At 36.4% G+C, this 26,611-nt stretch overlaps 1 protein-coding gene across 1 annotated transcript in view; it reads right to left on the minus strand.

The window, feature by feature from the left end:
- CFAP70 (cilia and flagella associated protein 70) overlaps positions 1 to 26,611 on the minus strand; it is a 106,466-nt gene that overhangs the window by 40,298 nt on the left and 39,557 nt on the right. The window contains exons 9-16 of the mRNA XM_047072952.1: positions 25,385 to 25,519; positions 17,515 to 17,685; positions 17,254 to 17,334; positions 15,524 to 15,615; positions 9,909 to 9,969; positions 9,398 to 9,592; positions 7,786 to 7,917; positions 2,422 to 2,547 (exon numbers count right to left, since the gene is read on the minus strand). Coding sequence (XP_046928908.1) covers positions 2,422 to 2,547; positions 7,786 to 7,917; positions 9,398 to 9,592; positions 9,909 to 9,969; positions 15,524 to 15,615; positions 17,254 to 17,334; positions 17,515 to 17,685; positions 25,385 to 25,519 — 993 coding nt within the window. The remainder of the gene's footprint in view (positions 1 to 2,421; positions 2,548 to 7,785; positions 7,918 to 9,397; positions 9,593 to 9,908; positions 9,970 to 15,523; positions 15,616 to 17,253; positions 17,335 to 17,514; positions 17,686 to 25,384; positions 25,520 to 26,611) is intronic.

Below are 26,611 nucleotides of genomic sequence, written 5' to 3' on the forward strand. Positions count from 1 at the left end.
AGAACTAAAAACATATGTCCATATTAAACTTAAACAATAAATGAATGTTTATAGCAGCATTATCCATAATAGTCAAAAAGTGGATATTAGTCAAATACCCATCACCTAATGGACAAATAAACAAAATGTGCTCTATCTATACAATGGAATGTTACTGAGCCATAAAAAGGAATAAAATACTAATACATACTATGACATTAATGACCTTTAAAGACATGCTATTTTATAACTGGCAGTTTGTACCTATTGATCCCCTTCACCTGTTTTGCCCATTCCCCCACCCCCACACAACTGAACACCAACAAAACAAATAATATGATTAAAAATGGGCAGAGGACCTGAATAGACATTTTTTGAAAGAAGATGTACAGATGTCCAGCAGATGCTTGAAAAGATGCTCAACATCACTCATCTTCAGGGAAATGAAAATAGAATAGCTAGTGTCAAAAAGACAAAAAATAACAAGTATTGGCAAGGATGTAGAGAAAAAGGAACCCTTGTGCACTGCTGATGGGAATGTAGATTGGCGTAGCCACTATGGAAAACAGCAGGGAGGTTCCTCAGAAGATTAAAAATAAAAATATCATAGAACCCAGTAATTACACTTCTGGGTATTCACCCAAAGAAAACCAAAATACTAATTCAAAAACATATGCACCCCTATGTTTATTGCAACATTATTTACAATAGCCAAGATATGGAAGCAACCTAAGTGTCTATCAATAGCTGAATGGATAAAGAAAATGTGGTGTGTGTGTGTGTGTGTGTGTGTGTGTGTGTGTGTGTGTAATGGAATATTATTCAGCCATAAAAAAGAATGAAATCTTGTCATTTGCAACAACATGGATGGGCCTAGAAGGCACTACGCTAAGACAAATAAATCAGACAGAAAAAGACAAATTCCATATTTCATTTATATGTAGAATCTAAAAACAAAGCAAAACAAACAGCAACAAAAAACCAGAAACAGATTCATAAATATAGAAAATTGGTAGTTGTCAGAGGAGGAGTGGGAGGATGGGTGAAATAGGTGAAGGGGATTAAGACATACAGACTGCCAGTCATAAAATAAATAAGTCATGGGAATGAGAAGTACAGCACAGGGAATGTAGGCAATAATGTCATAATAACTTGTATGGTGACCAATGGTAGCTATGCTTATTGTGGTAAGCATTTTGTAATATATATAATTGTCAAATCGCTATATTGTACACCTGAAAGTGTTGAATACAAAATTGTATTCAACTATAGTTCAATTTAAAAAAAGAATATCATATAAATGACACCATACAGTATGTAACCTTTTGACAGTGTCTTCTTTCACTCAGTATAATGCCTTTGAAATTCATGCAACTTGTTGTATTAGTAATACATTGCTTTTATTGCTGAATAGGTTATATGGATAAGCCATAGTTTATTTAGTCACCCTTTAAAGAACATTTGGGTTCCTTCTGTTCGAGCAATTATGAATAAAGTTTCTGTAAGCATTCATGTACATAAGATTTTACTTCTTTAAGGTAAATATCCAGGAGTAGGTCATATGGTGAATGTATAAGACACTGCCAAACTATTTTCCAGAATGACGTTATCATTGTGCATTTCCTCTGACAAAGTATGATGGTTCCAGTTGCTTTGTATCCTCATTAGCACCTTGTATTGTCAGCATTTTCACTGTAGTTACTCTAATAAGTTGTAGTGGCATCTTATTGTGGTTTTAATTTGCATTCCACAATAGCTAATTATGTTGAATATCTTTTCATGTTCTTATTTATCATATTTAGTGAAATATCTGTTCAAATCTCTTGCCCATTTTTATTTAGTTGTTTTCTATTGTTGAATTTTAAGAGTTCTTAATATTCTGGATACAAATAAATCCTTTGTCAGATATATGTCTTGCAGATATTTTCTCCTTTTCTTTCTCTTAATAGTGTCTTTTACAGACCACACATTTTTAATTTTGATGAAGTTCCATTTATCATATTTTTCTTTTATGTATCATGCTTTGGTGTCATGTCCAAGAACTCTTTACCTAACTCCAGATCATGAAGACCTTCTCCTTTGTTTTCTTCTAAAATATTTATTGTTTTATGGTTTAGATTCAGATGTGTGGTCCATTTTAAGTTGATTTTTTACAATGTTTGAGGTTTAAGTCAAAGTTCATTTTTTGCATATGGATGACCAGTGATTCTAAAGCCATTTCTTTGAAAAGATTGTCCTTTCTCCATTGAATTTCTTTTACATCTATGTCAAAAATGTAGTGGCCTTATTTGTGTGGACATATTTATAGACTCTATTTTATTGATTTATGTGTCTGTCCTCTCATCAGTCCTGATGGGTTTTAAATAATTAAAAACTGCTATTTGTTATACCCATATTACACAAATAATAGTAATAACAACTACTGGAAAGACCTTTAATTACCTCTTCATAATACACTGCTGCCATTTCAAAGTTCTCATTGACTTCTGCTTCAAATGCGAAGAGTCGAAGCTGTTCATTGCTTGTATAAATGGTTGAAAGAGCATGTTGGACATCATCTGGCATGGTCTGTCAACATCAAGATGTTAGTTAGACAAAACAAAGCAATTACAAGTAGAGAGTCTTATAAGAATAAACTAGATGGGAGACCTCAGTCACAAGGTTGAAAACGACATTGGAGTTTCTTATAGTTCAATATAGTAAGAGAGTAAGAGTGAACCAAGAGAGACATGTCAAGGATGAAAGAGAAGGTCAGGTATATGAATACCAACAATCTAAGCTCATGGAAGTGAGTAAAAATTAATTAGAACAGAACTCTCCTCCTCAGCACTTAGGGCAGTCAAAATCCTTAAGTAAGCCTCCTTTGACCTCAAACAGCTTCCTTAATTTTCTCTTGTGTATGGGATGAATATTATCATTTTTAGGTGCCATGACATGAAAAAGGTGGTAAGCACTAGCTAGAATCTTCAAACATCAAAAAAATAGGAGACTAAGGATAAAGCTTTGGAAGTTACCTTTGCACATTCAGTGGGATATATAAATATATCCCCAAAAGGAAACATTTTAGAAATAGCCAGAAAGGTAGGGAAAAACCCAGAAAAATATTATGTCCTATATACCATCCAGGAAAGCAGTTATAGTATAATAAGTAATCTCCAGGATCAGAAGCTACTGCCAAGGAAGACCTCCAATTCTTTAGAATTTAGAAGTAAAAAAATTATCAGTGACATTAACAAATAGAGTTGCTAAGGGATGTAGAGAGTAAAGCTTAATTTGAGATGGGCCAAAGAGAGCTCCTGGTTACAGATTATGTCTCTGTTCTTTGTTCTTTTTGATTTTGATGATCTTGACCTCCAAATTCCTCCAGCAACATACTACAGTGCCTAAACCAGAAATACTCTACCTCTAATATCCTGTTCCAAGAACCTATGTTATAAGCCTTCAATCTTTTTGTCACTTAATCCCCTTAAAACTACTCTCTGACTTCATTTCCCTCATTTCTAATATACCTGTCTTTTCCCAACTGTGTAATACCGGACCTCATGGCCATCCACTCATACTACTCTTACCAGCAAACTCAGGTCCCAGGCACCTTGTCCTTTGCCTGCACTTGGCCTGAAAATTCCCAAATTAAAACAGTCCTACAGGAGCTGCTAATTGGTCCAGAGGAAGACTGCATACACACAGAAATCTCTGAGCTGCCACAGATTCTTTGGCATTCAGTCTTAGCTAAAGGCCTTTCATACTCAGTAATCTATGTATTTGTCCTTGTTTAGCAACACATTCCATAATACTATGATGCAGTGTCTAAATTTCCTTTCTTCAAGCTTTTCATTCAACCCTTACTCCCTTCATTGTCCAGTAAACACATTACTTCGCAGAGGAAATGGAAATCATCGGGCCAGGGATACCTCAGCTTTTGAACACCATACTGATATAGTTTATTTCTGTATCCACTGTATCTCTTTACTTTCAGTCTGAAGAAGCATCACATCCTTCTCTGTTGCAAGACTAATCTTTCCATCTAACTTCTTGATTCTTTCCCATTTGTATATACCCTGGGTTTGCCATCAATTATTCTCTCTTTCCTTCTATTTTTAATTTCTCCCAGTCTGCTGACTCCTTCTCCCAAACCGATGGACATGCTAAAGGCATTTCTAGCTTAAAATGAAAACCTTGATAATTTCTGGCTACTATTTTCCTACTTCTTCCTTTTATCTTCCAACTTCTTTTTCCAGTTTATTTATTTATTTTCAGAGAGAGAGAGAGAGAGAGAGGGAGAGAGAGAGAGAGAGAGAGTGCACAATCAGGAGAGGGGAAGAAAATAGAAGGAGAGAGAGAGAGAATCTTAAGCAGAGAGAGATCTGACATGGGGCTTGATCTCAGGAACCTTGAGATCATGACCTGAGCTGAAATCAGGAGTCGGACACTCAACCAAGTGAGCCACCCAGGCGTCCCCCAGCTTCCTGAATTTATATTTATCTGTTTCCTAAGCACTCATTTACTCCACAATTCATTATAATTTGAATCCTCTCCATTAGTCCAATGATACTGCTATGTAAAAGTTAATAACCTCCTTATTTTCAGATCCAATGAAAACTTTTCAAATTTTGTTTTTCTTTTTCTCCAGTTTTATTCAGATATAACTGTCGTGCATCACTGTGTAAGTTTAAGGCACATAGCTTAATGGTTTGACTGACATATATTGTAAAATAATTACCATAGTAAGTTTAGTTAGCATCTAAAATCTCACATGGACACAATAAAAAGAAAAAAATTTCTTGTGGTAAGAACTGTTAGGATTTACTCTCCTAACAAGTTACAAATATATCAAACAACAGTGTTAGCTATAGTCATCATGCTGTACATCATATCCCTGGTGCTTGTTTATCTTGTAACTTGAAGTTTGTATCTTTTGACCGCCTCGTTCCAATTTCCCCTTCCCATTCCCCAGCTTTTGCTTTTCATAACTCCTAGGAATATTTGACAATGTTGACTACTTTTTCTTCTTAAAATTCTCTTCCCTTAGCTTTTGTGACACTACTGTCTTCTGGTTCTTTTGCTCTTTTAACAATTCACTTATCTCCTTAATTAATTCTTTTATTCATCCATCCCTTAAATGTTGGTATTTCTATAGTGTTCTACCACCAGCTTGCTTCTCTCTCTACTTATGTTTTCCTCAGCAGCTCCATCTATAACAATAGTTTAACTAGCACCTACAAGTATATCTTGTTTTATTGAGCTTCAAAGATATTGGTTTTTTTTTTTTTTTTTTTTTTTACAAATTGAAGGTTCATGGCAACTCTGTGTCAAGCAGGTCTGTTGGTACCATTTTCCAATAGCATTTGCTTACTTGTCTCTGTGTCACATTTTGGTACTTCTCACAATATTTTAAGCTTTTTTATTGTTAATTATATTTGTTACGGTGATCTGTAATCAGTGACTAGGACTCAGTGAAAGCTCAGATGATGGTTAGCATTTTTTAGCAATAAAGTTTTTAGGTTTTGTTTTTGTTTTAGAGAGAGAGTGTGTGTGAGCTGGGGAGAGGGCCAGAAGGAGAGAGAGAATCTTAAGCAGGCTCCACACTCAGTGTGGAGTCTGACATAGGGCTCAATCCCATGACCCTGGGATCATGACCTGAGCAGAAATCAAGAGTTGGACACTCAACTGACTGAGCCACCCAAATACCCAGCAATAAACTATTTTTTTTAATTTTTTTTAATGTTTATTTATTTTTGAGAGAGAGTGAGACAGAGTGTGAGCGGGGGAGGGCCAGAGAGAGGGAGACACAAAATCGGAAGCAGGCTCCAGGCTCTGAGCTGTCAGCACAGAGCCCGACGTGGGGCTCGAACTCATGGACTGCGAAATCATGACCTGGGCTGAAGTTGGACGCCCAACCGACTGAGCCACCCAGGCGCCCCTAAACTATTTTTTAATTAAGGTATGTACATTGTTTTTCTAGACATAATGCTATAATTGCACATGTAATAGAGTATAGTATAGTGTAAATATAACTTGTATATGCACTAAGAAACCACAAAATTAATTTGACTCGCTTTGATATTTGCTTTATTACGGTGGTCTAGAATCAAATCTTCAGTATCTCCAAGGTATGCCTATATGCACTTATGGCTCCCCAAATCTCATCTCCAGCTCAGATCTCACTCTTGAGAAAAATCCCACAAGAGCTAATATTCAAAAGTAATTTCAATATCACCTACCTCCCACTAAATCTGCTTGTGTTGTATTTCTTGTCCCACTTACTGGTACTACCTGTTACCCAGTCATTGAGCCTTAAACTTAATCTTTGCCCCCTTTTCCTACTTACTATGTAATAACCAGTTAACATCACCAGTTTCACTGCATCTAACCCAACTGACACACTGTTATCAGTGTTTTTCATAAAATGTAGATTTGATCATACTATTCCCCAGTGTAAAATAATTACATTTATTGCTTCCAAAATGCTAATAATAGAAAAGGCAAAACTTCTTTCTGTGGCATACAAGGTCTCCATCCATATTCCCAACTCCCCTACTAGGAACTTATTGATCCCTGGCTTCACCTCCTGCTTCTCTGTTCCTTAACTAGTTTAGCATCCGTTCCCGAACTATATGCAGTTTCTGTGTATCCCATATGCTTCCAAGCTTCCAAGCTTTTGTGATGTTACCTATGACTCCAATACTCTGAATCCTCCACTTTGAGAATTTTTTAGCCTTCAAGCTCAAGCCACAGCTTTCTGTGAATCCTTTCCTGACAGGTCTCAGGGCAAAGTTGATTACTTTTTATTTAGGCATCTCCTAACCTGCTTTACCATGGACACACCCCTTCACAGCATTGACCTCACCCTGCTACACTTATTTGTATTTTATGTCTCTCTCGTCTACTAGACAGGGATTCCTTGGAGGCATAAGGCAACAGTAATTACCACCTAATGTTCAATTTTGAAAGCAATTCATCCAAGTCATCTGTGCCCAAGGCAGGATTGTTCTCTTAATGCTAGCTAGGATACTGGACATTCCTCACCTTCCTCTTCCAGAAAGGCTAGACAAGTTGAAAGAAAAAATGATGGTGACAGAGAAGAAAATCAAGTGAAGGAAAGAACAAATAGAATAGAGGGTTTGAGGAAGCATAGCTGCTTAGCGACTACCAACAGGACAAAAAGACTTTGGTTTTTGTCATAGTTTTCAAATAAACCACAACTGTATACATTTAAAAATGAGCAAATGAAGGCAATATGCAAGCTGTGCAAATACAGATATAAACAGATAAATGGGAGGAGGGGGGCACCTGGGTGGCTCAGTCAGTTAAACGGTCAACTCTTGATTTTGGTTCAGGTCATGATTGCACGGTTGTGGGATCAAGTCCTGTGTTGGACTCCCCACTGAGCGTGGAGCCTGCTTGGAATTCTCTCTCTCCCTCTCTCTGCCCATCCTCCCCACAAAATAAATAGATAAACTTAAAAAAAAAAACAGACAAATGGGAGAAGAACAGGCTACCTGTCCAATGAAAAGGCATGTTTGAAGCATCATTGTCATATAGGTCCAATATCTGAAATCTCATAATGTTTCTTGGTTTTGATTGCCAATATCAGAGAACAAACTGAGAATTACACACATTCACAGAATAAATAAAATGATGATTTTTGTTTTACAATTTGCATTAGCCAATTTTATTTATTGTTTTAATCGATCACATTTCTGTTTGCTGAATTAAGGAAGAAAGGAATCAAGGAAGGAGGGAATCATTCAGAGACTTTGATGCCTTAAAGAGAAAAGGAAGGGCTCTCAGTTATTGATCACCTACCTGGTTTAAGGCCACATGCATCTGATCCACCAAGAACACATAGAGCTCACTAATAAATGTCTGCAGTTCCTCCTGACTTTCAAATGATGTTGTCTTCAAATACTTCTCTCTCACAATCTTTACTACAGCATGCTGTAAGAGGTATAGATCACCCATTTGATAACAGAGTCCAGTACCATGCTGACAACACAGGCCTCCCTTGAGCATCTGGTCTAAGGCTCATCAGAACTTCAGAAGATGATTGGTTTCTCCCTTGGTGACTGATAAGAGTGTCAGCTCTGATTTTCCTCTGATTTTCGACATACTCTGCATGACTTCTTTTCTTAACATCATCACTAATATAGTCAATGCAGAACTCATATCATGTGAAGAGAGTTATAAAGCTAAAGACCTCAGCATTAGGTTTATGTATTACATCTCTCATCATGGCCACATGATACAAGAGAAAAAGGCCTGATTTGACAGTCTAGAGAATGGAATTCTGGTTCTAATCCTGCCACTGTACAACCTCAAAAGTTACAGTTAGTACCTCATTTTCCTCATTTGTTATATGGATGTGTGTTTCTGGTATTATTATCTTACTTCAGAAGATGATTGAGAAGCCAAAGAAAGATAACAGGTAGGTGGTGAAGCTTAAAATGCTGTACAAATAACATATTGCTATAGCCATGACAGCTTTTATTCCCCTTAAGTTAATGTTATTGTCAGGTTTTGTACTAAGCAGTTTCCATGCATTATATTATTTAATTCTCATAATGAACCCATGTGATAATATTAGTATTATCCCTTATTGTTAGGCAAAGAAATTGAAGTTCAAAGAGATAAAGTCACCATCCAGCTAGTAATGGCAGAACCAGGAATTAAACTAAGTTGTAATCGTGCCATCTACTGAGAAGAGTGTTTTGCCTCCATCAGCATCAGTGTTTTTCACTTTATTATTTCCATGTGCTTTCTTTTTATCTGTTTTGTACAGGACAGGACACACAGTAAATGTGCTCAGAGAGGCAATCCAGTGTAGCAGTTAAGAATATGAGTTCTGGAGCAAGATTGCCTAAATTTAAGCCCCATCTTTAACCTTTACTATCTCTGTGATCTTAAGGAAATTACTTAACCAATTAATATTGCATTTCTCCATCTGTAAAATGAGGAATATCTACCTCATAGGGTTGTTGTGAGGATTAAATTAGTAAAATGTGAAGCATTTGAAAATTTGTCTGGTGTAAGCAAACACTCAATAAATGTTAGCCATTATTATTTGGGTAATTATTATTAAGTAAATATTTCTCAAATCTTAGTGATTGTGTGGACGATGGAAAGGTTGGCAATGGGAGACAGAGTAGTCATGGAATCAGTAACATGTACAGAGTTTCATCCCTGCAACATGAAACCTGTCTCAAAACTTGCCCCCCTCAAGTAAAGACTTAGTTTCTTAAAAGCTCATACTTGAAATGAATACTTAACCATTCCAAGGCTTTGTACAAGTAGAGTTTGTGGCATTCTATCATAAGGCACATTGCTAGCAAGAATGTGGAAGCATAGCTGGACAACTATAATTAAGAATGTAGAGAAGATGCTTCATAAAAATCCATGGAATAATTAAATGAATATTTACCTTGAGTTGTTCTTTGAAAGCAAAGTATTTTCCAGAGCAGTTAAGTTCATAGTTGAGCTGGCACTTCTGTTCCTCTAGGGTTTCACTGTCCATATCACTCCCTAGTTTGGCCACCTGTTTTCCAAACATCCTGTGATACTCATCCAGAATGGCTCTAGAAATATTTTTGATCTGCATGTGGTAGTCACTCACCGCCTAGGAAAATACAAAATGTCTGGAAAGAGGCCTCAGAGAGATCAAGATGTGTAATGGAATTCTGAAACTGGATTGAGTTTTACATTCAATACTGCTTTAGGTACAAATTGCCCTTTTCAGCTCAGAGACCAGCCAAAGACTAAACACTATACACTATTCACTGTCTGCCACTGGTCACAAACAAAACCAGGAAGGGAAATATATGCAGCTACAATTTCTCACCCCTTCTGGAAAACATACTGAAGAGTCCATGCCTTATTTTCAAATGGGTATACTCAACATGTTATTATAGTTTCACTTTAGCTTTGGCACTTGCCTTTTGAGCTCCTCCTGTCCGACGGGTAAGAGGCGGCCTTGGCGGAATCATATCCTTGACCCTGTACCAGGAAAAAAAAAAAAACAACAAAAAATAAACAATTATCCGCAGATTTATGTTCTCTTATTCATAACTCCAAAGAGCCTATACGAGGGAGATCTAAGGTCTGTTCCCACATCACACCTGAGCACTGTGCATTTCTCTCATATAAAAGCCTAGATGTGAACCATAGAACAGTATATGGCTGTGAACTAGATAGGGAAGAAGCCAGGAAGCAGCTACTCAGAAACTAACTAAGTTGTACTTTTTTTGGCTAATTTGAGCCCTGGCTTTACTCTCACACATTTTTTTTTTAATTTTTTTTTTTCCAACGTTTTTATTTATTTTTGGGACAGAGAGAGACAGAGCATGAACGGGGGAGGGGCAGAGAGAGAGGGAGACACAGAATCGGAAACAGGCTCCAGGCTCTGAGCCATCAGCCCAGAGCCCGACGCGGGGCTCGAACTCACGGACCGCGAGATCGTGACCTGGCTGAAGTCGGACGCTTAACCGACTGCGCCACCCAGGCGCCCCATACTCTCACACATTTTTTAAAACTGCTATTGCACTCAAGAGACTGTTTGACTCAGGAGTTGGAAAGATATGGGTGTTATGATTTTAGGTGCACCCAGAAGAGTCTCTGATAGCATGAAGTTTTGGAAATCCAAATGGTACAAGGCAAGTGAAAGCTTTTCTTTCCTGTCCATCGAGGATAAAAAGTGTACTCTTGGGCGCCTGGGTGGCTCCGTCGATTAAGCATCTGACTTCAGCTCAGGTCATGATCTCACGGTCCGTGAGTTCGAGCCCTGCGTCGGGCTCTGGGCTGACAGCTCAGAGCCTGGAGCCTGTTTCAGATTCTGTGTCTCCCTCTCTCTCTGCTCCTCCCCTGTTCATGCTCTGTCTCTCTCTGTCTCAAAAATAAATAAACGTTTAAAAAAAAATTTAAAAAAAAAAAGTGTACTCTTGGTCATAATTTATGACTGCATTCAATTACAATAATGATACCAGACTTTGTGGTGAGTAAGAAAGTATATTTTGTCACTGTCAACCTACTTATGCTAAACTTTCTACCTTCCATTTTCAGGAGACCTTACAAAAACTAGAGGAAATTAAGTTCTAGTTCTTCCTCCTTGTAGCTTCAGATTCCTGCTGAAGTATATAGTACTGCCTTAAAGTTTATAATCAAATTCACAAATTCAATTTTTCTTTAATAGGTCATATGTAATTGTATATCTCTGCTCTTGATTCCTAATTTTAATTTTATTTAATAGGTAATACATTCATGATTCAGAACTTAAGAGGCATGAAACAACATATACTAAATTGTCTCCTTGTTATTAGCCTTGTTGACAACCTTGTCTTCCAGCCACCCAATTTCCTCTCCAGAGACAACATTATCTATTCACTCATTCAAAATATATACTGACTGCCTATTATCCATCAGTCACTTTTCTAGATGCTGGGGATAGAGCATAAAACAAAGTAGATAAAAATTCTTGCCCTCATGGAGCTTGAATTCTAGCAGGGAAAGAAAGACAATAATTAAGATAAATATGTTAGTGATATGTGCTGTGAAGAAAAATAATGCAGGAAGGCAAATAGACTATGTTGGGAGCTAGGGTGGTGAAGTAGGGAAGCACATTTCATCAAGACACTTTACTGAGATGCTAACATTTGAGGAAAGACATCAGGGAAGTGAGGAAGCAAGTTGTGTAGATATCTGGGATAAGAAGAGTATAGGCAAAGAGAACAGAAAGTGTAAAGGCTTTGCTGCAACAATGTGCTTGGCATGTGTGAGGAATAGCAGGAAGCAAGTATGGCTGGACTGAAAAAGTGAGAGCAAAGTACATACAGAATATGTAAGGAGTTGTAGGCCATTGTAAGGACTTTGACTTTTACTCAGAGTGTGCCAGGGAGTCACTGGTGGTTTCTGAGCAGAGGAGTTACATCAGTTGACCTCCATTTTAACACAATCATTATCGAATGTTGTATTAAGAATTGTCCAAATGTCCATCGACTAAAGAATGGGAAAAAATGTGGTACATCCATACAGTGAAATCTAATTTAATAACAAAGAAATGAAGTACTGATACATGTTACAGTATGGATGAACCTTGACAGCATTACGTTAAACATGAAAGTTGCACACATCCTAGGATAGGATACATGCTCAGAAAAGACCAGAGAAGACCCCAAGCTTCCACCACTGACTGACCTATAGTCCCAGTGCAAGCAGGAAGTGAAGGTTGAGGCAGAAATGTAAACAGCCTTGTTAAGTGTTAAAAGAATGCTCCAGTATGGAATCATTTGCAGACAAAAGAAATATTTTTTGTTTTATTTTTATTTGTTTGATTATCTTAAGATCTTGGCATTTAAGGAAATCTCAGTCAAAACATTGGCTGAAAAAAACAAACAAACAAAATAAACCAACCCACACTGGCTAAACACAATCTACAACTTCAACAATTAAGAACAGCAAACCCTGGGGAAGGGGAAAATCAGATTTCCAAAGTTTGTATAATATCCAAATGTCCAGTTTTCAACAACAAAAAAATCACAAAATGTACAAAAAACATAAAAGTGTGCCTCTTTCAAAGGAAAAAAATAAATCTATAGAAACTGTTCCTGAAGAAGTCCACACTCAGACTTGCTACAAAAAGATGTGAAATACAGCAATTTACTCAGGCTCAAGAGCTAAAGGAAACCACAAACAAGGAAAGAGAAATCAGGAAAATGATGTATAAACAGAAAGAAAATAGAATATCAGTAAAGAGACAGAAATTTTTAAAAGAACCAAACAGAAAGTCTGTAGTTGAAAAGTACAATAACAGAAAGGATAAATTTACTAGAAGGTTCAACAGATTTGGTCAGGCAGAAGAAAGAATGAGCAAATTTGAAGAGAGGATAATTGGAATTACACAATCTGAGGAACAGAAAGAAAAACAAATAAAAAAAGTAAAGAGAGCCTAAAATCTGTGGTACACCATCAACATACACAATGTGTGTGACCAACATATACCCTATGAGAATCCCAGAAGGAGAAGAGAGAGAGAAAGGGGCAGAAAGAATTATGAAGAAATAATGGCCCCAAACTCCCAAAATATGGAGAAAGACATGAATCTATATATCCAAGAAGCATAACAACTTCCAAGCAGAATAATCTTGAAGAGATCTACATTAAGATAAATTGTACTCAAATTGTCAGAAGCCAGAAACAAGAGAAAAACTCAAAAAGCAATGAAAGGAGTGACTTGTCACAAAAGATAAACAGATAATTTCAATAATGTCAAAAAGAATAACACAAGCCATGGAGGACAGAGGTACTAGAGTAACATATTTAAAGTTTTGAAAGAAAAAAGAATGCCTGCCAAAAATTTTATATACAGCAAATTATCCTTCAAGAATGAAGAAGAGATTAACAAAATAAACAAAAACTAAGAGTCTATCTTAAATACAGAGAACAAACTGAGGGTGGATGGAGGGGTGGGGAGAGGGGAAAATGGGTGATGGGCATTGAGGAGGGCACTTGTTGGGATGAGCACTGGGTGTTGTATGTAAGCCAATTTGACAATAAATTATATTTAAAAAAACTAAGAGTCTATTAGTAAGACCTAATTTATAAGAAATGCTAAAGGGAGGGGTGCCTCAGTGGCTCAGTCAGTTGAGCATTCGACTTCGGCTCAGGTCATGATCTCAAAGCATGAGTTCAAGCCCTGCATCGGGCTCAGTGCTATCAGCATGGGGCCCACTTCAGTTCCTCTGTCCCCCTCTCTCTCTTTCTCAAAAATAAATACACTTAAAAAAAAAAAAAAAAGAATGCTACAGGGAGCCCTTCAGGCTGAAATGAAAGAACAACTAGTCAGTAACTGTAAGGTAACTGAAGAATAAGGAACACTGGTAAAGGTAAACATGAAAGCCAGTATTATTGTACTTCTGGTTTTAAACTCCTCTTTACTTGTTTGGGGAGCCTGGGTGGTTCAGGTCATGATCACACGGTTCGTGGGTTCGAGCCCCACATCGGTCTCTGTACTGACAGCTTGGAGCCTGGAACCTGCTTCAGATTCTGTGTCTCCTTCTTTCTGTATCCCTCTCCTGCTCACCCTCTGTTTCTCTCTCTCAAAAATAAACAAACAGTAAAAAAATTTTTTTAAATAAAAATAACCCCCTCTTTACTTGTTTGTAGAAGGCAAATGCACAAATTGTAATTAGAAATATTTGCTAATAGGCACACAATGTATAAAAATATAATCTGTGACAATAATAATATAAAAAGGGAAAGATGGAGATATAGAGAGGCAGGGTGAATAGTATTGAAACTTAGTTGGTATTATTCCAATTAGATTGTTAAAGGTTTAAGATGCTCATTATAGGGGCACCTAGGTGGCTTAGTCAACTAAGCATCCAACTCTGGGTTTCTCCTCAAGTCATGATGTCATGAGTTCAAGCCCTGCATAGGTCTCCTCACTGTTAGTGCTTGGGATTCTCTCTCTCCCTCTCTCACTGCCCCTACACTGCTCTTTCTCTCAAATAAATAAACAAACTTTAAAAAAAAAGATGGTCATTATTATTTCCAAGGTAACCACTAAGAAAAAAGAATGAAGATTCAAATTACTAAAATCAGAAATAAATATGGGGACAGTACTCCCCATTTTTATAGAGGTAAAAATAATTATAAGAGAATACCATGAGCAGTTGTACATCAACAAACTGGATAACCTAGATGAAATGGACAACTTCCTAGAAACACAATCAAAGCACTATGGTACAATATAAAAAAAGTTTTTTAAAAATTGCACTTATTTATATGTGACATGGGTGTGTATGTGTGTATTTTAGGAACTTTAACTCCAGAAGGATAAATACCAATTTTTTAAAAGTGGTTATCACTGGGGCACCTGGATGGCTCAATTGGTTAAGCATCTGACTCTCGATTTGGGCTCAGGTCATGATCTCATGGCTTATGGGATCGAGCCCTGCATCAGGCTTTGAGCTGACAATGCAGAGCCTGCTTGGGATTCTCTCTCTCTCTCTCTCTCTCTCTCTCTCTCAAAATAAATAAATAAACATTTTAAAAAGATTTTTAAGTTGTTATCACTGGGTGAGTAGAAATCTGAGTATTTTTATATGCTTGCTGATCTCAATTTTCTCAAAATCTTGACTTTTTTTTAAGTTGATGTATTTATTTTTGAGAGAGAGTTGGGGAGGGGCAGAGAAAGAGGGGAAGAGAGAATCCAAGCAGGCTCCACACTGTCAGCACAGAGCCTGATTTGGGGCTTGAACTCACGAACCATGAGATCATGACCTAAGCCAAAATTAAGAATTGGGCGCTTAACCAACTGAACCACCCAGGTATCCCTTGATTTTTCTTTTTTTTTTATGCTGAGCATATACTGCTTTTGTAATAAGAAGACAGCTATAACAAAAGAAACTTAATCTGGGCTAAAAAACCAGAAAACTGTCTGCTGCTTAGTCTAGGGAAATTATATTTACGGAGACAATCTGAATTCCTTTTATTTATATCTAAAATGTTTTTGCAAAAATATATATATATAAATATAAGAACCATTGCTACACACCTTCTGGCTAGCTCCTCTGGCATTCGCTTTGGAACCAAGGCTTTGTCCAGCTGAATCTCCAACACAATGTATGTGCCTGCTTCTACATATTGCTGTAAAGATATTTTTCTCTCATTTATTCTTTCCATTAAGAACAGATATTTATGAACAAATTTTAGTAACATAGGATAACATATACAATATAAGAAAATTGCATATACAACTATACGTATATAGTGTGATCTTGACTGTCAAAATATTCTTTATATAGAAAAATAACTGGAAAGAAAAATAGTTACAGTGGTTATCTCTTGCATAAAAGGATTTTCAATTTTATTATTGGAAACTTCTACCTCAGCTGAAGCACTGTTTAACTTGTTCAATACTTTTCTTGTAACTGTTTTAAGTGAATGCTATTCTTTCTGCCACCAAATCTTCCAAGTCCAAGCATTTCCAATCAGAAATATTCTGACATTCCCATTCACAGAATCCACATCACCATCTACCAACTGCAGTTTGATGGACATTTCTATCCAAATTTTTTTCCAGCACCCTAAATACAGCATGTCCAAAATTTATCATTTCCCTTATATTGATCTCTCTTTGACTTGTGATTTTGTAATCCTTCTCGAAAGTGAGGCTTGAAACCTGTGTTATCTTTAGCTTTTCTTCCTCAGCACCCTTAAAGCTCCCCAATTCCAAATCTTGCCTCTTCAAGTTTCTGATTTTCCTTACTACAATCTCTTCCCTAAATCAAACTATCATCACACACTCACCTGTACAATTAGAAAAACCTATAAACCAATATTTGAAGCCCCTACCCCAACTTCATTTTCTCTGTTTCACTTCCTTGCAAGAGTTCTACCCTGAAATACATAGGAGGTCTTATTTCTACATGACTTAAAAACCATTAATAGGAGTCTCCAAGATGAAGCTCAAGAGTTCCTTATCAGCTACATAATGAAGTCCAAACTTGTTAGCAAATCTTTCAGTCTTTCTACAACTCAACACAGCCTCTCTCTCCTTTCTCACCTCCGTCTAGAAATTCTCGTTTCTTTTCATCTCTATTCCATACACTAAATTAACTGATACACTCTAAACTCTGCTACCTTCTTTGTGTCCTGACTCGGGCTGTTCCTTTGCCCTGAAATGCCTACCCTCTCATCTTCATCCGGCAAACTATTCTCTTCATCTTTCACTACTTAGCTCAAATGCCAGCTCTTCCATGAAGCCTTCTGAGACTGCTTTATCCTAGGAGTGATTCATCTGTATTATGTGAGCCCAAACAGCACTTTTTTTTGTACCTGTATTATAATATTCATCAAAATTCTGTGTTATGGTTAGTTATGTACCAATCTGTTTCACCCACCAGACTGTTGAGTGTCTTGAGGGCAGATGAGTAAATGCTACAGATGATGCATCTCTGCATGATTTCTAATATATAATACAGCAGAATTACTAAAACACATAATTTTTTAATGTTAGAAAGGACCTAAGGTTAATTTGGTACTACCTGCTCATTTTAGAGAGTCTCAACAAGACAAAGAAATTTACCCAAAGTTATAAACTAGTCATGGCAAATATGGGATGGTAATTGAGATAATGAGAATTTTTCACAATACCATACTATCTTGCTCAGTAAAAAACTGATGAATTTAAACTTAATTTTCCAACTCTTTTTTTTTTATATATATATATTTTTTTTGTTTGTTTGTTTGTTTTTAATTTTCCAACTCTTTATGCATAGTTACCTGTCCTTCTGGATTGTGGCTTAGAGAGGGTTCAAATTCCAAAGGAGTATCTGAGCTCTGAGATTTTATACTAGGTGCTTGCTGAAAGAAAATGAACATGCCTCAAAAACTGAATTCTTACATGGTCTTCCCAATGGCAGGAACAATGATCATTAAGTTGCAACAAAAGGCAAACTAAATTGATGCAATTCACCCAATAATCAGTACAAGCCTGTGAAATGTAACAAAACTAGCAAAATCATCACCTTCTCAACAACCTACCATATCCCCAGGCCTAGGCCTTCCTTCTATATCCTTTTCTTTGACTGCTTTATCTTCTTTCAGGTTCTTTGAAACAACTAGTTTAGACAATGGAGAATTAATTCCTCCGATTTTATTATTCTGAATCAAATGATGGCCAGTATCCCGGAACAAGCTAAATAAACATTTGGTCTGAAAAGAAACAAACAAAAAAAAAATGCAGTGAATCACAGGTGAATGACACAAATTTGAAAGAAACTCACATTATTCTTTAAAAACATTTAGTTTTCTAGATAATTTCAACATTGTAGAATCAGAGGGAAATAGGGAAAAGAAAAACTTCACTGAATCGCCATACTTGTTGAACAGGTAAAGCCCTCATAGAAAATTAGCTATCTATCCTATCATTTAAATTATTACAACAAGATTGTTCAACATCGCTTGGTTTTGGTGTTTCGTAACTCTTGTTCCTAGAAAACTTTTAATTTTTGATGCATAATTTCAGATTAACTTTAAATGGTAGATATGGGAAATAGGTTCAAGAATTCCTCACATTTACACAAATGGGTTAAAAAGGCTTAGGGCCCAGAGCTGCTGCAGGGCAAAAGCCCCCAAAGTTAGCTAGCTAGACTAGCTAACTAGTAACTTGTTATCTTTAAAATTGCATGCTCCATCAATCTGAAACTTTAAAGAAGACAGCTAATCCGTTGTATCACCTACAGGAAACTACTTATCATCTGGCACCAATATATTACTGTGCTTTTTTTTTTTTTTTTTTAATTTTTTTTTTCAACGTTTTTTTTTTTTATTTATTTTTTGGGGGACAGAGAGAGACAGAGCATGAACGGGGGAGGGGCAGAGAGAGAGGGAGACACAGAACCGGAAACAGGCTCCAGGCTCTGAGCCATCAGCCCAGAGCCCGACGCGGGGCTCGAACTCCCGGACCGCGAGATCGTGACCTGGCTGAAGTCGGACGCTTAACCGACTGCGCCACCCAGGCGCCCCAATATATTACTGTGCTTTGACCACAACTTTAAATGCTACTTTCCTCTCAGACCCTTTGCTTCGTACACATATGAATTAATGATTCCTGTTTCCTTCTGCACACTCACCACGTATGTAAAATCTTGAGAACTCAATAAATATGGAGACGAAATCCCTGTTCAGGGCTCTTATCTCCTCCCAGACATTAGCCTCTCTCATTTTCATTTCTGTGTCAGTGTCTGCTCTCTTGCCGGACAAGAGAGAATTTAGGATTCCTGATCTGTAACAGGTAGAATTTATTTCTGCATAAGAAATATCTAATTACTACTTGCCTATCAACTATAATTGGAAAAATAGGGCAAGTTTAAAATTCAAACTAAAAATTTTGTATGGGAAAATCAAACTATAGATAAATGAAGAAGAATCATAACATTTTTTAATAATTTTTTTATATTTATTTATTTTTGAGAGAGAGAGAGAGAGAGGGAGACAGAGCGTGAGCGGGGCAGGGGCAGAGAGAGAGAGTGGGACACACAGATTTTGAAGCAGGCTCTAGGCTCTGAGTTGTCAGCACAGAGCCCCAAGCGGAGCTCAAACTCACGTACCATGAGATCATGACCTGAGCTGAAGTCAGATGCTTAACCAACTGAGCCACCCAGGTCCCCCAGAATCATAACATTTTTTAAACTAAACAACATGGTTGAAGTCTAAATAGAATTTATGCTGAGTGAAAGAAGCCAGACTAAAAAACAAAGAGAGGAAGACTGGTCAGAGGTATGAGAGGATAAGAACAGACACAAGAAAGTTTGGGGGGGCAGGAAATGGATATTTGCCTTATCTTGATTGTGGTGATAGTTTCACTGATGTGCTATAAATATTCATATACATGTCTTTGTGTAAATGCAGGTTTTCAGTTCTCTTGGGTAGGTTCTTAAAAATGATTTTGTTGAGGGGAGCACTTGGGTGGCTCAGTCTGTTGAGTGTACAACTTCGGCTTAGGTGCTGATCTCATGGTTCATTAGTTCAAGCCCCGCAGTGGGCTTGCTGCTGTCAGCACAGAGCCCACTTCAGATCCCCTGTTCCCCTCTCTCTCTGTCCCTCCCTCGCTTGTGAGAGCCTCTCTCTCTCTCTCTCTCTCAAAAATAAGTAAACATTTTAAACAATGATTTTGTGGGTTGTACGCTAAGTTAATGTTTAATATAGATTTTCTATGTAGTTTTTCTACCAAGTATTAAGATTGAAATATTGAAATTTCTAAATGTCAGATTATCTCTCTTTCAATTCTGTTAGTTTTTGCTTTAAGTATTATGAGTTTCTATTGTTAGGTGTGTATACATTTATAATTTATATATTTATTCTACACAATACTTTGTAAATTCTTTCTGATTAATTGACCCTTTAATCATTATGACATGCCACTCTATGTTGTTAGTAATACTTCCTGTCTTGAAGTCTATTTTGTCTGATATAAATATAGCCACTCCGCTCTGTTATGTTTTCTATTTGCATAGCATATTTTTTCCAACCATTTGCTACCATCTCCATGTATCTGAATCTAAGTGTGTCTGTTTTTAAATAGCATATTACTGAATCTTGATGAAAAAAAAATTTTTTTTAATTCATTCATCAGTCATTTTTGAGAGAGAGAGAGACAGAGTGTGAGTGGGGGAGGGGCAGAGAGAGAGGGAGACACAGAATCCGAAGCAGGCTCCAGCCTCCAAGCTGTCAGCACACAGCCCGATGTGGGGCTCAAACCCATGAACCACAAGATCATGACATGAGCCAAAGTTGGATGCTCAACCAACTGAGCCACCCAGGCCCCCTGAATCTTGATTTTTTTTTTAAATGTGGTCTTATAATCTCTGTCCTTTCATTGGGGTAACACTACTTACATATAAAGTTATCATTGAAATATTTACATTTATGTTTGCCATTTTACTATTTGTTTTCTATATATCTTCTGTCTTTTTTGTTCCTCTGTTCCTCCTTTAAATGCCTTCTATTATGTTAAATATGTATATGTACACACACACACACACACACACACAATTTTCTTGGCCATCCTAACTAATCACAATGTATATCACACTGATATTAACTTAATTCTGGTATAATGTAGAAATTTTAGCACACTGTAGTTCCATTCTATCCTCCCTCCTTTATGTTACTATTATCATACAAATTAAATCTATACATGTTATAACCCAACAATATAATTAATGCTTTATATAATGCCTTTCAAAGAAATTAAGAGTAAAAATAAAAAAAATACATACTGTATTTCTGAAATCTTTTATATTAACTTAAATTTAGACATTTCTAGTGCTCTTTGTTTCTTCCTGTGGATTCAAGTCAGCAATCAATGCCATATCCTTTCAAGCAGAAGAACTTCCTTTAGTGTTTCTTACAAGACAAATTTGTTAGCAACAAATTCTTTCAATATTTGTTTATCTTTGGATGTCTTTATTTTACCTTCCTTTTTGATTGCTAGCTTTTTCATTGAGCACTTTGAATATGTTATTCTACTGCCTTCTGGATCCATTGTTTCAGAAGAAAAATCAGCTGTTAAATACATTGCAACTATAAGCAATGAGTTGTTTTTCTCCTGTTGAATTCGTGATTTTCTCTTTGTCTTTCAGCAGTAAACTCTAATGTCTATGTTGTAGATGCCTGTATGCTTATCCAACCTGGGATCCTCTGAACTTCTTGGATATGTAGATTAATGTTTTCATCAAACATGAGACATTTCTAGACATTATTTTGCCATGTATCTTTTCTGCCCCTTACTCTCTTTCCTGGGACTCTCATTTCAGTTATGTTGGTTGCTCTCCACAAATTTCAACCAACAGCATTGCTGGGCATAGGTCCTTCATCCACTGCTCCAAATTGTGTGAGTCTTCTTCTATGGCAGCAAAGTTGCTGGTCCTCACAGTCTATCCTGCCCTAGAATAATCACTGCACTGGTTAAGCTAAAGAAGTGGAGTAGGGAACAACTTAGGGAAGTTTTAGAAGCAGCCCTAACCAAGAAAGCCTCAAACTCCATAGTTTTTCATGCATTAATACTTCTCAGTTTGTTGATGCCTTTGGTCAATTTCCAGAGTGCTGAATGGTTTTTTTGTCAATTTGTCCAATTTTACAGCTGCTTTTGGTGGTGGTGGGGAGAATATTTGACAATCTTCTCACTCAGACATAGCCAGAAAGATTTCCTCTCCAATATTATATGTATATATATACATATATACATATATATTTAATTATGATTATATATTTTTTAAAAGTTGTGGTCATATTAAATGTAGTTTTATACCCTGATTTTTCATTTAACAGATTATCACATGTATCCTTTCATGTTTTAAAATTTTTCATAAGGTAATTTTTAATGTATATACAATAGTCTCCAATCACCCCTACTACACCCCTAGTACTACATTCCTAGTACCTTACATATTTTATCTCTTTTAATATGTAAAACAATTCTAGGAAAAAAGCACTGTCTTCATTTATAATAAATTTATTTATAATAAATCAATTAATTAATTAAAGTTGAGAGAAACTTAGTCACTTGCCTGAAGTTACCCAGCTGGTTAATTCCGGAATTGAAACTAGAGGCTGACTGACATCAAGGCCTATAACCTTTCAATTATAATATACTACTTCCCTCAGATATATCTTCATTTAGTAAAATTTGGATACAATTCTACTTATTCCTTTAAAATAGATTCCTGGAAGTAGGAATGCTACAGGAAAAAATATAAGTATTCTAAGCTTCTTAATACATACTGACAAAATTTTTTTCATGGTTTGTACTAATTTACACTTCTAGCAGTGAATGAGAGTTGCTTTATCACACCTTTCCCAACAATGGGCATTACCATGTTTTAAAGAATTGACTAATTCTACAGGTAAAATGGTATTTTATTATTATTTTAATTTGCAGTTGTTTGATTCTAAATAAGGCCAAATGTTTCTTCTTCTTTTATTTATTGACCATTGGCATTTCTTTTTTTTGTCTAGTACCGTTTCATGTACTTTGCCCTTTAAAACAAAATTAGTGTGTTTTTCTTATCAATTTGATAAAGTGCTTTATATTTTAGGAATAGTAACCATCTTTCCCACATATATTCAAATATTCTCCCGTTTTTCAGTTACATTGTAATTTTGTTTATGATGGTTTCTCCTATACATAGAAGCTATTCATTTTTTGTTAATCTAAATCTTTTATATCTTTCATTGCTCTCAAGCCTAGGAAAGTCTTTCCTGAGTTCATATTTTTTAATTAATAGCTACTTCTACTTTTATATTTTTCACATTTAACAATGTTAATAAACTCATTTGCAACTTATTTTTATCTATGCTATATGTAACATTTTGGCATTCTTTTTTTCCATTTAACTATTTACACAGCATTAACAATTATCTTTTTTAATAGATGCATATTGAATCATTTTTATTTACAATCATTTTCTAAGCTTTTCTCTATTATAGACATTTTAAACTTATTTTTAAAATTTTTTTTTTAATGTTTATTCATTTTTGAGAGACAGAGAGAGAGAGCATGAGCAGGGGAGGAGCAGAGAGAGAGGGAGACACAGAATCCGAAGCAGGCTCCAGGTTCTGAACTGTCAGCACAGAGCCCGATGGGGGACTCAAACCCATGGACCGCGAGATCATGACCTGAGCTGAAGTCAGAGGCTCAACGGACTGATCAACCCAGGCGCCCCTTAAACTTATTTTTAGGGGTGCCTGGGTGGCTCAATTGGTTGAGTGTCCGACTTCAGCTCGGGTCAAAATCTCAGGGTTGGTGGGTTCGAACCCCACGTGGGGCTCTGTGCTGGCAGCTCAGAGCCCGGAGTCTGCTTTGGATTCTGTGTCTCTCTGTCTCTCTGCCTCTCCGCCGCTTGCACTCCCATCTCTCTCTGTCTCTCAAAAATAAATAAATGTTAAAAAATTAAAAAAAAAAACTTATTTTTAATTTTTGCTATCATAGATCCCAAAAAGTTTTTCTGAATACGGAGTTGGGTTTTTTATGTCATTAGGAATTTTAATTTACACACTGCGACATTCATCACTGCTAGCTGTTTTTCAAATTTCATTTGCTTTTCCACTCTACCAAACCTAACCCAGATACTTTTGCATACGCCATGTTTTCAAAGAAAAACAAATAGTGTAAGTAAAACAGATGGACATTTCTGTCACTAACAGTTAAGATCTATAGTATTTGTAGACAGATGACAAACTGAAATCTTATGATGTTTCCCCTCTTTGTATTATTCTACAAAACATTTTTAACACTCTTTACAGTAATTGCAATAATTGGAAACACTACATATAGATTTTTATTTGTACTCATAGTCCATGCACATCTTTTTCTTTGTAGTGCTTCACACACTTTCAGAAAGGAAGGCAAACCATTCAATATTGCCAAATCTATTCTAATGCTAAAAATTGTATTACAGAACATGAGAAAGTTCTAGAGACTAAAACTGAAGGGTGAACATGGAGTTTTGATTCTATTAAATTATTTCCTTCAGATACATCCTTATAAGTGTGATTTCTGAGTCAAAAGATTTCTGGGGCACCTGGTGGCTCAGTCGGTTAAGCATCCGACTTCGGCTCAGGTCATAATCTCACGGTTTGTGGGTTCAAGCCCCGCGTCGGGCTCTGTGCTGACAGCTCAGAGCCTGGAGACTGCTTCGGATTCTGTGTCTCCCTGTCTCTCTGCCCCTCCCCCCTCATGCTCTGACACTCTCTCTCTCTCTCTCTCTCTTTCTCTCTCAAAAATAAATAATATATAGAAAGAGTTTACTACTCAGTTGGTTTGCAAATAGATGATAGGTCTTTCATGACTCCATTATTGAAAAATAGCTGTCCTAATAATAATGAAATAGTAATACGTTTTTGTTATTATTTTTGTTGTGTTTTACGAAGACTCAATTTCTCCTAAGAAAAATATGGTAAAACTGATTTTTTGTTTGGGGAAAAATACACACATATATATTCTATATTTAAATGTAGACATATAGATAGATAAAAAGATAGATGATTTTAACATTTTAACACCTAAAAATCACTAATCAGCTCATGGATTTAAGTTTTGTATACTTAAACACAATAGACTTCTTTCATTATCTTAAAGATTATGTATCTGACTGTATTGAGTAAAATTGAAATATGACAAACTACATATTTAAAGTATACAATTTGATTAATTTTGACATGACATATGTATACACATGTGAAACTATCACCACAATCAAGATAACCAGCATTTCCATCATCCCTAACACTTTCTTCACATTCTTTTGTAATCCATCCCTCTCTCTATTCCTGTTCCTAAGAAACCACTGGTCAGCTTTAGGTCACCACAGATTATTTTCTTAGAATTCTATTTAGATGAAATCATACATTATGTACTTTCTTTTATCAGCCTTCTCTCATTTAACATAATGCATTTGAGATTCATCCATGCTGCATGTATCAATAGTTCATTCCTTTTTATCACTGAGTAGGATTTCATTATATAGATATACCACAAAATTTGTTTTTCTGTTCACCTGTTCATGGAGGTTTAGGTTGTTTCCAGTTTTTGGCTTTTCATTATCCTAATTTTTTTTAATGTTTTATTTATTTTTGAGAGAGAAAATGATGTGGGGCTCAAACCCACAAATTTTGAGACCATGACCTAAGCCGAAATTGGATGCCCAACCAACTGAGCCACCGGGGTGCTCCTCATTATCCTAAAGTTTTTAAGGTTCAATGACAGAATGACTGCAAGGTGCTATATTTACCATCCCAGTATACCAATGGTTCCAAACTTCAAGTGCAAAGATTTGTATGCTAAAGATGTAAGTAAACACATACATAAAGGATAAATTAGGATAATACCTTCTGTACAATTTTTTCTTACCTTTTCATAGACTGTACTGTCTAGGTAAGGGTAAACATGAAAAGCTCCCCGAATCCTCTTCACACCTGGATACAGCAATGGGACCATATTCACATAAGCCACACCATGAAATGAAAGCTGACTTTCATCATCAGTCTACAGGAATAAAACCAGAGAGCTGTAAGTGCTGTAGAGCAGTGTAGCAGAAGGTATGGAGCTCTTAGTTTTTCAAAGACCTGGCTTTAGGAACTAGCTATGCTCCTTAACTATTTGACTTGGCCAGTTACATAGATATTTTGGATCTACATTTCTTTATCTTCAAAATGGGTTTAATAATACCACAATCACTGAAATAATGCATATCAACGGTGTTAATGAATAGTAAAGGCAGTAGTTGGATAACACATGCTCAAATTAATTGATTATATATATATTCAACTAAAAAAGTCAATTTAACAATATTGCTTCTTAGGAAAAAAATGAAGCTTTGTAAAATAATTACAACAACGAAAAGAAATCAGAAGATGTGGCTTTTAGCTTTAGTTCACAGATTTTTATGAATGAAAGGGATCTTACAAATCATCATATTAAATAGACTTTAATATGCCTAAATTCTAAACAATTGGTGAAGTTGTTTCAGAGTACTGTATTGAGAAAGATTCTATTTTTTTTTTAACGCTTATTTATTTTTGAGACAGAGAGAGACAGAGCATGAACGAGGGAGGGTCAGAGGGAGAGGGAGACACAGAATCTGAAACAGGCTCCAGGCTCTGAGCAGTCAGCACAGAGCCGGACGCGGGGCTTGAACTCACGACCGCAAGATCGTGACCTGAGCCAAAGTCAGATGCTTAACCGACTGAGCCACCCAGGCGCCCCAAAGATTCTATACCCCTATCTGGGTTCAGAAAGAAACAACGTTTTGATTAATCAGTAATATCTGCCATGGATGAAGGAGGATGAATGATAGTTTGCCACTCTGTATTTGCCATCGCTAATTTTACCTAATTTTTTTTTTAATGTTTATTTATTTTTGAGACAGAGACAGAGCATGAGCAGGGCAGGGGCAGAGAGAGAGGGAGACAGAATCTGAAGCAGGCTCCAGGCTATGAGCTGTCAGCACAGAGCCCCATGCGGGGCTCAAACTTGTCAACTACAAGATCATGACCTGAGCCGAAGTCAGACGCTCAACTGACTGAGCCACCCAGGTGCCCCGCTAATTTTGTCTAAACCCCCATCACAAAGATGAAT

The sequence above is a fragment of the Lynx rufus genome, unplaced genomic scaffold (assembly GCF_022079265.1).
Source record: "Lynx rufus isolate CCGP_SWC_20201006 ecotype Redwood Valley unplaced genomic scaffold, mLynRuf1.p SCAF_11, whole genome shotgun sequence".
Lineage (NCBI taxonomy): Eukaryota > Metazoa > Chordata > Mammalia > Carnivora > Felidae > Lynx > Lynx rufus.